This window comes from Actinia tenebrosa, unplaced genomic scaffold (assembly GCF_029948245.1).
Source record: "Actinia tenebrosa isolate PJP-AT-01 unplaced genomic scaffold, QUT_ActTen_1.0 PGA_scaffold0__85_contigs__length_37466705, whole genome shotgun sequence".
In the NCBI taxonomy this organism is placed as follows: Eukaryota; Metazoa; Cnidaria; class Anthozoa; order Actiniaria; family Actiniidae; genus Actinia; species Actinia tenebrosa.
The window spans coordinates 34,266,273-34,282,816 of record NW_028292569.1 but is presented as its reverse complement, the minus strand read 5'-3'; the positions used below and the strand labels follow the sequence as shown (position 1 = coordinate 34,282,816).

Below are 16,544 nucleotides of genomic sequence, written 5' to 3'. Positions count from 1 at the left end.
AGTAGTGGTGGGGTTCCTGTGCCTTCGACTCCAGTCTCTCCCTGATATCAAAAATCAAAATGGCGGCCTGTTACAGTTATGCATAGATTTGAAATTTGTGCGGATTTTACGGGATTTTGCGCTTCAATTTGGTTGTTAAGAAATCAGTATTGGTGTCATTGTCCTATTTTTTTTATATTCGTTCATATTTAGAGTTTTTAACTCAATGAAGAATCAGTCAGCATGGTATTACGACTGCACCATGTGGAATTCTTATGTAAGAACATACGCTTCAGACTTGGACAATTCTGTGAGCAGTTTGGTTTTAGACCTTTTGCTCAAGCAGTAAACCCAAGAAGGGTGGCAATCAAAAGAAATACAGTATGTTTTGTCTTCACTGAGGACACAACAATAACAAGAGACTCGGTATTTAATGTGACCTTTGAAGTGAAAGATGTGAATGAAATTACGAAACGCGTTTTTTATAGCAATGGTGGAAATGTTTTGGTTTCTCCGACAACGTTAAGTGATTCTCATGGACAAATCCTGTCCTCCGTAATAGAAACCCCGTGTGAAAATGTTTTACATACTTTAATAGACAAGTCAAATTATGATGGACCATTTTTACCAGGGTTTTATGATTTGACTTCTAAGACATTGGAGATTTTACCTGAAAACTGCCGACAATTATCAAAGGATGAAGATCTTGTAACTCACATAGATCATATTGCTTTTGCATGCCACAGAAATAGTTCACTGAAGATAATTGATTGGTATGAAAAATGTTTTGGATTTACAAGATTTGAGCTGAATGACAAAGAGGAAGAAGATGGATTTAAAATAGAAAGTTTTGTGAATGGTTCTTATGTAGGAATGAAGCTTACTGCAATGGAGTACTGGAAGTGTGCAGAAGTAGGAATTGAAGTTAAATCTAATGATCCAAGAGATGGAGTGAAATTTGTGTTGGCCGAAGCCTTACCAGGACAAGGTAGAGTGTTGGCATGATGCATATTTCAATGATGGCATCATTTTACTACCACTACGAGAATAATAATTCAGGTTTGGATAGTCAAGTTCTGATATCTTGCCCTTGGTATCAGATGCTATTTCTTCAGTGCTGCAGCTTCATACCTTTTGTTATCGCAATCGAACCTAAAGCAAGAAGCACTGGATCAATAAAGCCTTTGGAACCCAGGGTACAAATGTTTTAAATATTGGCAGGTGCAGATATAAGGCAGGGTTGTAGGGGGTTTCCACCCCACTAGATGAATTAATATCTACTGCATCATTGGTGCTTGAGTTTGTGAATGTCTTAGTCATAAAGGGTGCAACCCCTCCTAAAAAATCCTGGATCTGCCCCTGATTGGTGCATTTGTCTGGATTAAATAATTATAAAAATGAGTGTCATTGGAACCTTTTTTGCTTATCCCCTAGGATTAAACCAAATTCAAACCTTTCTTGAAGAGCATGGAGGACCTGGAGTACAGCACATAGGCTTACATACGACAGACATAGTCCATGCTGTAGACAGACTGAAAAAAGATGGAGTACAATTTGTAACTCCACCAGATGCCTATTACACTCAGGTAAAGAATATATTCATAATAAATTATGCTATAATAAATATTTAAAAAAAGAAATAGCTACTTCAACCTCCTGTTTTTCTTACATGAATTTTATTTTGCCATCTTTCAACCAACATGGTCATTGCTCCACTTTGAAGATGGTTGTGTAGGTCGAAATCTTGACAAAATAAATGTAAAAGACAGGGGGTTAAAGTAGTAATTTATTGTAAACATGAATTTAAACAACACCTACAAACACCAATTTTTTTTTTTTAATATTGTTATTAAAAAGACATTACAGGTATGCCTCTCCTATAGAAGTGTAGCTTAAATTTACAGTGCCTCATCATTTTTGAAATTTGTATTTGGTTTATATCATTTTTTCTTACAGCCAGACAAAATCAAAGAGATTCTCAAATCTGGCCTATCAGTGGAGGACCTAAAACATCAGAATATTCTCCTTGATGCTGAAAGTTTTACAATTGAAAATGATAACAAAGCCAAGTAAGTATTTTATTTTTACATTACAAACAAAAATATAACTAGCTAAATGTTAGAGTGCTCACACTTAATCCAGAAACAGTGTTACGATTCATTTCAAATTAATCAGAGTAAAAAATAAAGCAATGCCTATTGCTTGACCAGTGTTATTTAGTATGAATTAGTGCTAAGTATGTATGTAACACTGTTTCACAGATATAGTGTTTTCACTCTATTTGCATCAATAACGACTTTTCTATGATAAAATTTCATCCCAAATATTAAAATGGTTTTCCCATTATTAGACTTTAGGAATTTAGTCCCAGTTCTATTTCCCTTTCTATTTTTGGTAGTCTTTGGTCAGTTTGGCAGAGTGAAGTTGGTGCCTACTCTAATATATCCCAAGGGGCCAGGAGCCCTCAGCCTCCATGACATACGATTTAAGTATCTCCAATTTTTAAACTGTGTTTTCATTGGACCTTTTCATTGATGCATGCTAATTGAGACAACAGTCACAACAAGTAAATCAAGCAATACACTGTTGTCAATCAGAGATAGATATTCATAGAGTACACTTTGCTACACACTGATTGAGACAACAGTCATTATGTCAATTGATAATTGTTTGGTACTGTACAGGCCTGCAAATGATCCCAGGACCGCAAATGATCACGCAATAATATGCGGAATGGTTTGGAGTGGGGGAATCCTATAAATACTTTTACTTATGTATTTTCAACTTAGACTCAAATAGTATTTAGAATAATATGAACTTCATTTTTAATTCTGATTATTACTCTTTCTTTTCTCTATCCTTTTTAAAGTCTTTTTTCGTTTTTTCATTGTCATCATCCCCAGCAAATCCTCTTGAAATTATTAAAACTAAGAGCAAAACAGTCGCAAGTATTCGAACCATGTTGACACTGACAGTTCGTAGCACTGCAAGCATGTCAACAAAGGAAGCCCAAGCAATGCGATTTTTTATCATAGAATTGAAGAGATTTTAAACATGTTAAATGTATACAGATACATAATAATTTATTGCTTCTAAATATATTCACATATATACATCTGGAAAGTTGTGATACAGCTTGCATACAACCCATATTTCATTATTATTATCTTCCCGTTTTTTAAATGAACAAAAGAACTGTAAATGTTTGTCACAATAATTATCCATGTTGAGGATTCCCCCACTCCAAACCATTCCGTATGTTATTGCGCAATCATTTGCGATCCAGTATCAGGATCATTTGCGGTCCGGGATCATTTGCGGTCCTATTCGGGGATCATTTGTGGTCCCGGGATCATTTGCGGTCCTGGGATCATTTGCGGGCCTGTACAGTACCTTTCAAAGTTCCATTCTCATGCTGTTATCTTTTCTTCAAGATACTTAATGCAAGTGTTCACCAAACCATTATTTGATAGAAATACATTCTTCATGGAAATCATTCAGAGATTTGGTGCAACTGGATTTGGTTCAGGAAATATCACAGCTCTCTGGAGAGCACTTGATCAACACCTGAGAAAAAGAATTTAACATAATAATAGAGTGCAAGCAATATCACCGTGAAACTTTAGAATACTAAATAGCACAATTTCATGCAAATTCCATTGTTTTCTATTGAGTTTAATTAGCACTATTTTTTACTATTTAGTAATTAGTGTTTCACGGATTGTTTGCACTCTAATAAACGTATTGCTCTAACAAAATAAGAGATTATTAATATTATTATTTATTTATATGATGGCAACATTTGACTGTCATGTTTAAATATAACTAAGAAAATCCTATTTTTATGTGGCATTTTTATTGTAAAATGCTTTATTGATATTTATAAAATAACTGTTATGACTGTCGCGTTCTGATTGGTTTGGAGCGAGTGCTTTATGAGAGCACAATGCACACGTGCGCACTTTCAGTTGCGTCATTCCTATCTATTATCGTAATTTGTATTTTATAAAAGAAATAAAAAACTTGCTTGCTGTGCTGTGTGCAGTCATAAAGCACTTGGGGATTGTTCTGCCAATCGCTGCGTGCTTTATGACAGCACACAGCACAGGCGCGCGTTTTCTATTTCTTCAGTGCTTTGAGATTTATATTACTAATTACATATTTATATTAAACATGTTTATTTATGCTTTTTTATTTGAAGCAAGTTTTTGCCATCAGCTTTTGCTGATCCAGAGACCAAAATTAAAGTTTTGTGAAAAACTTTAAAGGTTAAAAATTAAAGAGAGTTAGTTACTGACTTGCTTGTCATACCTTCTAGTGATTATCAGTATCAATTATTGTTGATCAAAAGTGTGCTAAAAAATGAATTAATAGGTCTCTTGCATTATAGCATCATTTACTACCAACTACCTAGAAACCCTTGCACATTGTCTTTTGTTCAATTAATTAGCACCAATTATCTTCCTATTCTAATGAGGGAATTCAAATTTGAATAAGAAAGTTTGCCACACATTTGGTAGTGGTAGTAAATGAAGCCATCATGGACATGGCCTAATAAACCTACTTTTAATGGATACCGAAGAAAACAAAAAAAACACCCAGGTTTTGTTAGGGGATAATAGAGGTTACTCCTTTGAATGTAAGGTCATTTGAATGTAAGGTGTCTTTAAAAAAAACAAGAAAATACAGTACAAACACACATGAAACTGACTTAAAATATGAAGTTGGTCTTCCTCACTTCATTCCTTATTCACAGTACACTTCTCAAGTCATTTGCACCATTTATCCTAAAACAAAAATCAGCTATAAAAGTATTTTGTCTTCTCTTGTCAGTTTGTAATATTGTATGTAAGTTTTATTTATATATTATTATTTATTCTATTTATTATTATCCTAATAAGACCCAATTTATACTATTCTTAATGCAAATAGCAGCTGTCTATCTTGGTTAGCTACTACAGTTATTACACACAGTTTGTATCCTTAAATCTGTTTATTCTTATATTTTTAGATTACAATTGTAATTAAGGTACTAATAATTAAAATTGATTGATATTTTATTTAATCCCTTTTTTCAGCCTTTAACTATAAATTAAACTTATTTTCAAAAAGTTCATATAAAGTTACCCTATAAAATATGTATCTAATTATATTTTACTACTTTCTTTTTATCCTATAAAATATGTATCCAATTATATTTTACTACTTTCTTTTTATCCCGCTCATAGGTCTGTTTTTGTGAAAATGGGCTTAATTCAGCCCCTCAGGCTTTGCTTCAAAGCACATGAATGGGCACCCAGTAGCCTTCTGACCCCACAAGCACAATGCTTGAGAGAAGAGAAAGGGAGAAGGTACTGAAAAATTGACCTCTGCTTGCAAGTTAATATTGTGCATATTTACGATGGTGGATGCATGTATGATGCTAAAAGACTAACTAACTGTAACAATAAAGTTTACTGAATTTGCATTATATTATACTGTCTCTTGACAACTGGAGCTACTGCTATTATTACAGATCTCGCACCAAAGTGTTGTTTCATGTGAGCAGCAATAATCAGGTACTGTTTACTCCAGAACTGGACCGACTTTTATTTCTGTTTATTTCTGTACCCAATCAATGTGCATAGGCACGCAAAGATACATGGGAATGAAATAATCAGGCTCTCATCGGGTAAACATTTCAGGCAGCATAATGCATCGTTTTTTATTTATGTTGTTTATGTAAACATGTTTCAACCTATAAAACCAGGGTTTGGTGGTGAGATCCATATTGCTTGATATTTAAAGAGAGCTCCAAGATACAAATCTATATATTATATTTACAGGTTGAATACACTAAGTTAAAACCTAGTGAGAATTACGTTCTGCAGATCTTGGTCATATGAATATGTATGCTGGGAAATGGTACCATAATAATTTAAAGGACAACTGACCCCAAAAATTGCCGTTTTTCATATAAAACTACAACGTACATAGATCACATAAATTCAACTTTGAACTCTGATACAGCTTCTATGTCGCCGAAAAGAAATAATCAATTCGCGAAAAATAGCAATAGAAGAGCGCCATATTTGAGCCCGCAATAAATTACCGCATTAATGCCGTGACGTCACAACGTGAAGCTTGCATTCCAAACTTGTTGAGTTTGTATATTTCGAGTGCTAGTCGATCTTTTAATAGTCTAAGTTAGAGTAAGTTTCTTAATCCAGATGGTCCATTGTTGTGTGCCAGAATGCACCAACCATTCTTCCAAAACTGAGTCTGTTAGCTACCACAAAATTCCTAACAAAATAGCTCTTCAGAAGGCATGGATAGCGCGGATAAAGAGAGAGAACCTGCCGCCTTTGAAGAACTGCTACGTTTGCAGCGATCACTTCGAGGATTCATGCTTTGAAGTGGATCTGATGGAGCAGTTAACCGGGATAAAAAGGAAGAGGAGATTAAAGAGCGATGCTGTTCCGTCAGTATTCAATTTTTGCAAGCCAGCTAAAAGAAGAGCTACATCAGAGAACCGGCTCAAACGCAAACAAAACGAAGAGGTGAGATAACATGTCATTTATACATAACATAGTTTACATTGTTTTTCGAAATAATCACTCATGAAAAAGACTTATTAATGCATACCGAAGCGAGTCATCAATCATTAGCTATTTATGCTTTCATAGATGAAATGTTGCTTAAAATCATAAGTATAGCTAGTAATATTTGATCGATACTTGAAATTTTCAAAATGGTTATTTGCACGTGTTTAGTTTACATTTGATATTTATTCGTAAACCATAACAATGTTGCCGTAATATTCCAAATTTGCTTGGATAAATGACCACGGAAGAATAATTTATAGCATTGCTGGTTAATATGTTTATTTTGTATTATTTAAGGTAAAGTAGGCCTCGAAGAATGGTTTATAGTATTGTTGAAAACATTGTTTATTTTTGTATTTTCAAAGAATGTGGAGCAGCTATGTGCCACAATAAATCCCTCGTGTGAAGATCCACCAAGTATGGAAACACCAGAGTTCTCTCCTGAACCACTTTGTAAGGAGATTGGTGTTCAGTGTTGCCTTGGTTGTAGATATGTTGTAACATCCACTGCATCAACTCAGACAGAGCCTGGATACTATAAAGATGCCGACACAACAACAGTTTACAATCCCTCCCCTTCACCAAACATCAGTAGAGATGAAATACTCAGTGTGAGCTTCCACGACCACAGCTACAGTACTAGCTATCACACCTCACCAGTAAAGTCAATGCCAACAGTGTCTCCACAAAAGTCAGAAAAGTCTTTGTTTTCAGAGGAAGAGGGACTCCCACTAAGTGACGATGATGATGGTTTCATTGTTTCATCGCAAGAGACAGTTTCAACAACGGACAGTGAATTAGAGCCAGAAAACAAAGACTGCAATAAAACTCTTGAAAACCATATCAAAGAACCTAAATATTTGGTATTTAACTCTTGTTTGCAGCAGTTATTCAAGTTTTGTAGAAGCTGTGGAGCACCTATCGCTGATGTCAACTTTGTATGTCAAGGCAGCCTACTTATTGTGACAACTATATGTATGAAACATCATGCTTTGACATGGTACTCACAGCCAATGTTAAATCGCTTAGCTATTGGGAACTTGTTGATTTCCTCATCAATATTATTTACTGGTAATACTTTTACCAGACTTCAAAACTTTGCATCCTGTCTTGGCCTAAAATTTCTGAGTGAGAGGGTCTTTTACAGACATCAGGAACGTTACCTATTTCCTGTTGTTAATGATGCTTGGAAGAGAGAGGAGGCTGCTGTAATTGAAGAGCTGTCAAATAAGGACATAGTAAATCTCAATGGTGATGGCCGAAGTGACAGTCCTGGCCATAGTGCTAAATATGGCACATATACTATGATGGAGACAAGCACAGGGAAAATTGCCACCTTCAGCATTGTTCAAGTCTCTGAAGTAACCAGCTCCAATGCTATGGAGAAAGAGGGGTTTCTAAGGTGTTTGAACACTTTAGAAGACACGGTCAGTATAAAATGTATCACAACTGACAGACACACATCCATCACCAGCACTATGGCAAAAGATTTTAGCCACATCAAACACCAGTATGATGTGTGGCATCTTTCCAAGTCAATTGTAAAAAAGCTGAACAAGAAAGCAAAATTGAAGAAAAACCAAGAGCTGGCACCCTGGATACAATCCATTTCAAACCATCTTTGGTGGTGTGCTGCTACATGTAATGGGGATGTACAACTTTTGAGAGAGAAGTGGAAATCTGTTGTTCACCATTGCGTGAACAAGCATTCCTGGAAGGATGCAGAGGTATTCAAAAAGTGTGCCCATCCTCCCCTAACCCGCAGACAAGTGCGCACCACACACTGGATCAAGCCGGGGTCACCAGCTCATGTGGCCCTAGAAGAGGTTGTCCTTCAACCAAAGTTACTTAATGACTTGGCAAGATTGACCGACTTTTGTCACACAGGAGGGCTTGAAGTTTATCATTCGATGATGCTGAAGTATTGCTCAAAAAGAGAGCACTTCTCTTACAAGGGAATGGTTGCTCGTACTCAACTTGCTGCCATTGACAACAATTTCAATACAGCTAGAATTCAAGCAATTGTTCAAAAAGGCCCAAGGAGTGGAGAAGCTCGTTATCGCAAGTGCTTCCCTAAGATGCACAAGCGCTGGGTTGTTAAGCCAGTCTTACAAAGAAAAAGCTATGCTTTCCTCCCTGAGCTACAACTGAAAGTACTTGAAATTTGTGAGGGTGGCATGGAGGCTGCAGGGGTTGACCCAATTGAAGAGGTTGAATTACCAAGAAACATTGCTAGTGTTCCTGCCCCAGACAAACAGGAATTGATTGAACGACACCGGTCAAGATTTTCTAGGTAATTAATTTAAATGGAATGTAGTAGAGACTAAAAACACTGAAATGTGTAGTGTTAAGTGATGCTAATTCTAACCATTTCCTATTTTTAATTAACACTATTTAGTAGAAAATAATGCAAAGCATCATTGGCACTCTTTTAGTGATTGTACTCTAGTGAATAGCTGTTTTGAAAGAACTGTCAAGTAAGCCTGTCGTCCCAATCCCCCTCATCTTTGAACAGTTGTGTTCATTACTGGTAATAATTACAATGCTTCTACAAATGGGAAGGTACATGACAGACCCAAGTAAAACTGCTATAAACAAAATATGTAATTAATGTGAAGGGGACCTGATTAAAGTGGTAGATAAGTTTGCAGTTTTTAGATGTTCAGATGAAAATTGTATTAAAATATCATTACCACTTAGGAAACGATTGACTTTTAAATGAAATCTTAAAAGAGGTCTTTTCTTTAACTATCTACGCTCCATTATATATGGGGTCTCTCCCAGTATGAATGTAGTATAGAAAAAATTCCAGCTGAATAGTGACTTTCGCTTTCACTCATGGGAATCAAGATGTTCATTCATTTGCTCTCAGTGAATTAATCAGCACATGATTACTGAGCTGCAAAGGGCCTATTTGCCTGGAAAAAAAATATATGAGCCATAAATGGCTGACAAGCCTGGATGCCAAGATTTCCTAGTGCCAATTTGTCTGACAATGAGACTAGTCAGTACCGAGATTCTAAGATGGGGTGGGATTCTATCACCAAGAGAATTTTTTTTTCATTTAGCACAATTTTTGAATCCATTATAGCATGCTACTTCAAGGCAAATTCTTTATAAACAATACTGACTAGCCTTGTTTTCAGACAAATTGGTGCCCAGGAAATATTGGTTATCCATGTCTAGTATAACTGCAAAATTTGCTTGGTTAGCTCATGATTTTGTCCACTAGTGCTTTGTACACTAGGTTCTCTATTCAGCTGGATATTTTGTCTAGGTGTAGTTGTTTTTAAATAATAAAATATGCAAAACCTAGAAAACATTTATATAAACAACTTTCTATATGTACTTCATCTAAAAATAAATTCATGACTACTCTTATACATTTTGGTCTCAGCCTTTCCATGTTTTCCTTTTCAATTTATCAATTCAGAAATCCTGATAGAAAAAAATCCACTCTGTGTATATGAAATGAAGTAAGGAATAAATAAAATGTATATAATAACTCCATGTAACTTTAGGCCAAGCTAATCATCTGCATAGTGAAAACCTTCAAATTCAAAGTCCTCCTCTAGTCCAGGGGGAGGGAAGTGTGCTCTGATGCACATGACAGCACAAGAGGGCAGAACAACCCGAACTTCCTTTCCAAGAACTCCCCAGCACCATCTTGCTAGTTGCCTATATGCAATGTGTCTGTACTGCTTGTGCTCTGGGCCTTCATACGCATTACTGTACTGCTGTTTGTACTGAGCCCATGCGGTTCGAAGAACATACTTATTGGCACGAACAGGTAAGAATCCAGGATGTTGAGTAATGCATGGTGGTGGTTCATCAGCATCTCCATCTTCAACAACAGACTGGCATGTTGCAACCACTTTTTCGATTTCTTGGCAACAAATGCATTCAGATATTGAATCCATAATTTGGCAGCTACCACAGGTACACCTATTTAACAGAAATAAAACAATTCTTAGTATCTTTGAACATTATCAACGATTGTCCCAAGTGAGAATATACATACACAACTTGTGACACAACTATATCCCTGTATCTATATCCTGCAGTATATAACTTATTGACTATCAAGCGATGTTTTTAAACATGTTTTTAATTAAAATTGTGAAAGTTGGTATTGCTTTTGGTCGCAAACTGGATTCATGCATACCAATATCTAAAGAACAGATTGCAAGAACACGAGTGGCAAGATACGATTTTATATAAAATGGATATGTAGTTCAGTTTTGTGATAAGACAGAGGTACGACTTACCAATCTGAATTTGTAAGTCGATTGTTCTCTTGTTCATCGTCTTCAATAATGTCACTGTCAGATCCTTCTCTGAACTCTTCATCTGAGGAGATTTCTATTTCTGGTTCAAACTGATATGGCCGTAAACCAAATTCGTCGTCCATTCCGAAAAATTCTTGAGCGAAATCGTCTCCCGAGCTGTCCGAGCCTTCGGAAGAAGAATTAGATTCTGACATGCCTTTAATTTGATGACCAAGTTGTATTTTTTGAGTAAAAAGTATAAGAAACTGAGGAAGAAGTCAGGCAAACAACTGGAAGCTTGAACTCTTGTGACGTTGTGACGTCATTACGCTATTTTTCTGAGCCCGCGATAAAAGCGCAAGATGGCGGCCACCAGAGCGATATATGCGATGTTTTCAAAAAATTGTTTTAGAAAAATGGATGCTCTATCCCCTTTAAAAACTGGATTTTTGGACTTCTCAAATGATGTAGTTCCTCTTAAAAATGGGTCATTTTGGAGGGTCAGTTGTCCTTTAATGTCTCATTACTTTTTACGGCCATTTTTGTCTATGGGCGGTTAAAGTCCCCTTTTCCCCTACATACTCCATCAATTTAAGTATTTTTGTAACCTTGAATGCATATAGGATGAGTGACTCTTTAAACTAGCAATCTTCCAGTATATCCAAAGATCCAAAATGACTCGGAGCCTGAAGAAAGATGACAGACTGTGAGTTTCGTCATGTTACCAAGGATCCCATAACTTCATATCAGACAAAAGTTCAATAAGGTGATTAGTTCTTGCATTCAAAGAAGCTTCAGGGCAAAGGCTCATGAGTCTCCCAGCCATAATCACCACTTTGTCACCCATGTTACAAATCTCATCTACGTCAGTAATGGAAAGATGATGACTGTTAGCTTGTTTTTTATTAGATTCTTCCTCTACTTTAGATGTTAATGGAATTCTCTTTGGTGAACACTGGAGTTTCTTGTGGTGGGAAAATAAGTAACTCTGAAGAGAGTATGAGAGAACCATGCTCATTTCCTCACAGTCTTCCCGACCTCTGTGCCATTCATGGCATTTCCTTGCCTCTGAGGTCTCTTCTGTAAGATAGTCTCTTTTTGGGGGGAGCCTTTCAAAGTCCACTTGGACAATCTTCTGAATCCCACTGTAATGGGAGATGTTTCGATTTGCTTCTGTATCTTTACAATAAACTTCAAGATACTTCTCAAGGAACTTGCTTCTTAACAAATGGGAATGAATTGACTGTAAAAAGATGGTGCGGCACTCAAGATGTTCAAGTTGATTGTAGGCAAAAAGCAATTCACCAACAAGTTTAGTTGCACAGCTTTCAGGGTCTTCACTGACAGACAAACTTAACTGAATAAGTCTCTGGAAAAGATCAATAGCTTGATATAGATAGTTTTCTTTCTTATGTATGCAGGCATCATGATCAGTGATGGTCTCAAACACCTTGGACTCAGCTGTAGGATCTTTCTTTTTGCAATGTGAGGTAGCCATACATAATTCCTTAATCCACCAGACTACCTGGTTGACATTTCTGCTAGAGATTCTCTGAACAGAAAGTAATCTAAAAGCAATTGTCCTTCTTAGACAAAACTGCTTTCTTACTGCCTCTGATTCCATGATATTGATCAAGAATGCCAAAGCTTTGAAAGCACTAAAAGACCTGATGCAAGGTTGGTCATTAGAATCTTCACTTTTCTTACATCTACATCCTGTTAACTCCATTCTTTCTACGATCATTTCAATTGTCTCCCAGGTGATGCAAGTCTTCTCCATTTGCTCTGGCACAGAAGGGTGTAGTGCTTGAATCCTTTTCAATGCCCAAAAACATTTTGTTGCTAAGGAAATAGAATCAGATTTCAACAGAACTTCACTTAAAAGGTAGAAACATATTTCTGGTGGAGGCTTCCTGTACTTGGACACATAACTTATAAGTGTGTCAATATATTTAGCTACTAAACCTTCCTCTTTGATACCTTCTAACACAATGAGCTGGAATTCTGAAAATGGGAATACTGGTCTTTCAAGCTTGTGAACAGAAACATAACCATTGAAATGACAAGCATGCAGGGGTGGTGTGTGATGAGATGTGTCTTCTATTTTTTCAGAAGGACTTCCCATTGACTTTTTGGGAGAGAAAACTTCCTCTGAGATGAACATTTGTTTTAGAGGTTTCTGAGGTGAACCAAATATACCAACTTTTCTTGGAGATTCAATTGCTTTCTGAAGATTTGACTTCTTTGGTGTTCTACTGGAAAATGTTGGCTTATCTGGAGAATTTTTATATGACAAGGGTGAGTGTGACCAAGGCAAAGAAGGTAAGCTTTCCTCATTTGTAGACTTTGAAGATAGCTGGAGGTGATCTTTATGATCCTCTTTTTCAGTCTCTTGAGAAACTCTGAATGAGCTTGAAGACTGTAAAAGATGGTCCTCTATGTCCGGCATCTGGAGGTGATCTTTAGAATCCTCTTTTTCAGTCTCTTGAAGGACTCTGTATGAACTTGAAGGCTGTAGAAGGTGGTCCTCTATGTCTGGCATCTGTATATATAAAATGAGTATATATAGTTTTTAATGTTTAGTTCCAGAAAATCTCCATACCCCACCAATGGAATAAATTAGAATTTCTGGAGGGGAGGGGAGTCAGAAAAAGACCAAAATTACAGAGTTTGTATGGAAGAAAATTGGAAGTTCCTGGGGGTAGGGGTGTCCTTACAAATTCCCTCCATGGTGGGGTATGGATATTTTCTGGAACTACACAATAGTCCAGCCTTGGTCATTACAAAGACACTCAATTTTGATGCCAGTAATAGCTCTCTTTAAGTGCTTCTTTCGTGGGGAGGATGTAAGATGTATGGAATCCTGACTCTTTCAAGATAATGCCACTTGCTTATCTCTTCATTCCACTCTTTTCCCCAGTCATCCCGAGGGTGGAGGAAAAGGATGTTCAACATAGATCCCGTGCATAGATATGATAAATGATATGATAAATATTGAAAATGTGTGCTGTTTCGTCATTCTTCCTATTAACCCTAAATACGTAATTCCGACTCATCACATTGAATTCATTGTTTTTTCTCTCACCTCTAAATGTTTGACAGCTTTACTTGTCGCGGTACACACGCCCTCACAAGTTGAGCTTTCATACTTGACAGGAGAAACGCTAGCTAGTTTAATAACCCCGGACAACCATTTTAAACGATCCTTATCAACAGTAATCTTAATTTTTGGAGAGACATTCAAAGGTGATTTGGTAGGAGTTGTTTCTTCTGCTTCTCTCTTGACTTTCACTGGAGTGAGAGGTGAGAAATGCTTGAAAACACAGCTTCCTGGCATCGAGTTGTCATCCTCGGAAAATACCTCCTCAAAAACACGATCGCTGCAGTTTTTCTCTTTCTCATCCTCGCTATCATCAGAAATGTATATAGGTGATGATTTACTCATTATAAATTACTTACACAAGTTCGAAAATCATAAGTTTAAGGACAGTTAGAAAATCAACATATCACAGGAAGCGAATTTCAGCTGACCTGTAGACATTGAAGACTCAGATCAGGTAGGTGCTGGATTACAGTCACGTGACGTTTTTGAAAATTTAAAGTTTTCACTTCCTTGGAAAATTTAGAGTTTTATCTATCTTTGGAATCGTTTCGGCATGGATTATATCATCCATGGTTCGGGCCAATGCGAATGTGACAAGTTTATATCTTGATTGAGGATTTGAACGAAAGCATTATTCACGTGATAGGGGAATCCCCAGGAAAAGGAACTTCGATGATAAACGCTTGACTTGCAACTTACTGACTGTATTCAACTTCTTCCTGCTTTGCTTTCGATATACTTCTTCTTGCTGTTTTCTAAAATGCCCAACACGAGAGCCGAAGAAAATAATGGATTTGGACCTCTTTATAAACCTCGAGGTTACGGATCAATTTTTGCCTCAGCGTTCATTATTTTCATATATCTGGCCTTCACTCTCTTTCTCGAGAAGTCAAATACGAGACAATCTTGGAATGTCTACTTGTTTGCAGTTGGTTTCTCCTTCCTGGCACTCCTGATCGGTGAATTGATTCGTCGGTTTTGCCTGTTCACTGAGGAATATCGCCACCTTGATGCACGATATGAAGGAAGTTTCAAGAAAGCTGGCCGAGCGTTATTTGGTTTCAGTAATAATGCTCTGGTATGTGTGCTTACATGCATCGCAATCATTATCGCTGGAGTATTCTGCAACGAAAACGACTGGGCATCGTTTAATCCCGACTATGTACGTGTCTTTTTCCTAAATGCCGTGTTTATGCCCATCTTCATCTACATTGTTGGTTTACGTGATCCCTCGACAGTGGAATATTCGCAGAACAACGAAAAGCAAAACAAGAACTTGGCTGATGGTCTTGCATGGAGCTTCTACTTTGGCTATCTGAAATTTGTCTTACCTGCCCTGAAAGGACAAATTAATGAATCTGAGAAATACCGCTTTGAAATTGATGTCCAAAAACTCTTTATTATCCTGCCTAAAAATTGTCAGGTCTTTGATAAAATTTCAAACGAAGACACAGACCCACAAAAGCTGATAAAAGACGAGGAGAATCTCCCACCACTGAGGAAAAATAGGGGAGGTATCCAAGACCGCATTTACAGGCATACAGTGCACAGCATAACAGAGAGAAAACCTGGTGGCAAAGACAAGAAACATTACTGTGTGATGGAGTACGCCACTCCCCTCATGACACTCTTTGATATGTCCGATGATCGTAATGCTGGGCTGAGCAGGGAAGAGAGAGACCAACAAGTGGTTCTGTTTATTAGCAAGTTAAAGCAGATCCTTGATGAAGACAAAGAATGCAAAGGCAAATATGAGCTTGTTACATTCTCTGGAGAAGCTGGTCAAGACCTTGCAAAGATTATGATTGATAATTTGAAAAACCCTGCCTTAGAAATGGAACATCATCAGGGATGAAATATGATCCTGTAAAAAGAGAGGGCAGTGAAGAGAAATTAGCCCCTCTACCTTTAGTTAAACCCAATTTAATAACAATCTGAGCCCCTGATATTGAAAATGTTGTCATTAAAAGTATTTGGAACATGATAAACTAGTATGGATTTGTAATATCTATATAGGTTTGTAATAATTATCTAAAACTAGTATAAACTTCAGTGATATCATTAAATACCCATACTCTTGGGTTTTTTTTAGTAGTAAAATCAAAAGAAATTTATGGTAATGTTTGTAAGTTATATCAGAGTTTTTCTTATAGATATACATTAGCTACTTTGGAAATTTGAGTATAAAAATAAAATTTATGTATGCATGTATCAGGGGCAGATCCAGGGGGATTCTGTGGTGTACATTCCTTCATTAGTACACCCTCCCTCCCCCCCTTAAACATTCCTAGATCAACTTCCGTGTATGTAGTAACTCTGGATGAAAAATAAATTAATATTTGGTTAAAAAAGCTTGACATATTCCTATGTATAATTTGCACATTACGGCATTTGCCGCAACTCATCATCATACTGCAGTATGATGTCCCCCATTTTTGAAATAGTTCTGCAAATCTTCTATTCTTTTAATTATTTCATATCCAGACGGATTTGCTCAGGTATATCAATGGGTTTCTTTAGCACTACTACTTAACTCTGACATATAATATATTTATTCTGTTGAAGTGGTAAGCGGTCCATATTTTCTAATATCACACTTGAGTTGACTTT

The 16,544-nt window shown here is 36.7% G+C and overlaps 5 protein-coding genes across 5 annotated transcripts; 3 read left to right on the top strand and 2 right to left on the bottom strand.

Moving 5' to 3' along the window:
* The first annotated feature begins 54 nt into the window (after nt 1–54).
* Nucleotides 55–4,994, top strand: LOC116303446 (4-hydroxyphenylpyruvate dioxygenase-like protein). Its single transcript, XM_031712978.2, has 4 exons — nt 55–967; nt 1,414–1,565; nt 1,936–2,048; nt 3,414–4,994. Exons 1-4 carry the CDS (start codon nt 223–225, stop codon nt 3,562–3,564), a joined length of 1,161 nt encoding a protein of 386 aa, XP_031568838.1. The 5' UTR covers nt 55–222; the 3' UTR covers nt 3,565–4,994.
* Nucleotides 4,995–6,134: 1,140 nt separating this feature from the next.
* LOC148914150 (uncharacterized) lies at nt 6,135–9,267 on the top strand. The gene is made up of 2 exons (XM_089024909.1): nt 6,135–6,518; nt 6,929–9,267. Exons 1-2 carry the CDS (start codon nt 6,189–6,191, stop codon nt 8,858–8,860), a joined length of 2,262 nt encoding a protein of 753 aa, XP_088881035.1. The 5' UTR covers nt 6,135–6,188; the 3' UTR covers nt 8,861–9,267.
* LOC148914149 (uncharacterized) lies at nt 8,845–11,181 on the bottom strand. Its single transcript, XM_089024949.1, has 2 exons — nt 10,832–11,181; nt 8,845–10,508 (listed from the first exon to the last, which is right to left on the bottom strand). The coding sequence occupies exons 1-2, from the start codon at nt 11,044–11,046 to the stop codon at nt 10,091–10,093; spliced, it is 633 nt and encodes a 210-aa protein (XP_088881075.1). The 5' UTR covers nt 11,047–11,181; the 3' UTR covers nt 8,845–10,090.
* A 151-nt stretch (nt 11,182–11,332) lies between these two features.
* LOC116303442 (uncharacterized) lies at nt 11,333–14,419 on the bottom strand. Its single transcript, XM_089024918.1, has 2 exons — nt 13,917–14,419; nt 11,333–13,373 (listed from the first exon to the last, which is right to left on the bottom strand). The coding sequence occupies exons 1-2, from the start codon at nt 14,274–14,276 to the stop codon at nt 11,553–11,555; spliced, it is 2,181 nt and encodes a 726-aa protein (XP_088881044.1). The 5' UTR covers nt 14,277–14,419; the 3' UTR covers nt 11,333–11,552.
* Nucleotides 14,420–14,479: 60 nt separating this feature from the next.
* Nucleotides 14,480–16,285, top strand: LOC116303443 (stimulator of interferon genes protein). Its single transcript, XM_031712975.2, has one exon. It carries the CDS (start codon nt 14,695–14,697, stop codon nt 15,787–15,789), a length of 1,095 nt encoding a protein of 364 aa, XP_031568835.1. The 5' UTR covers nt 14,480–14,694; the 3' UTR covers nt 15,790–16,285.
* Nucleotides 16,286–16,544: the final 259 nt, after the last annotated feature.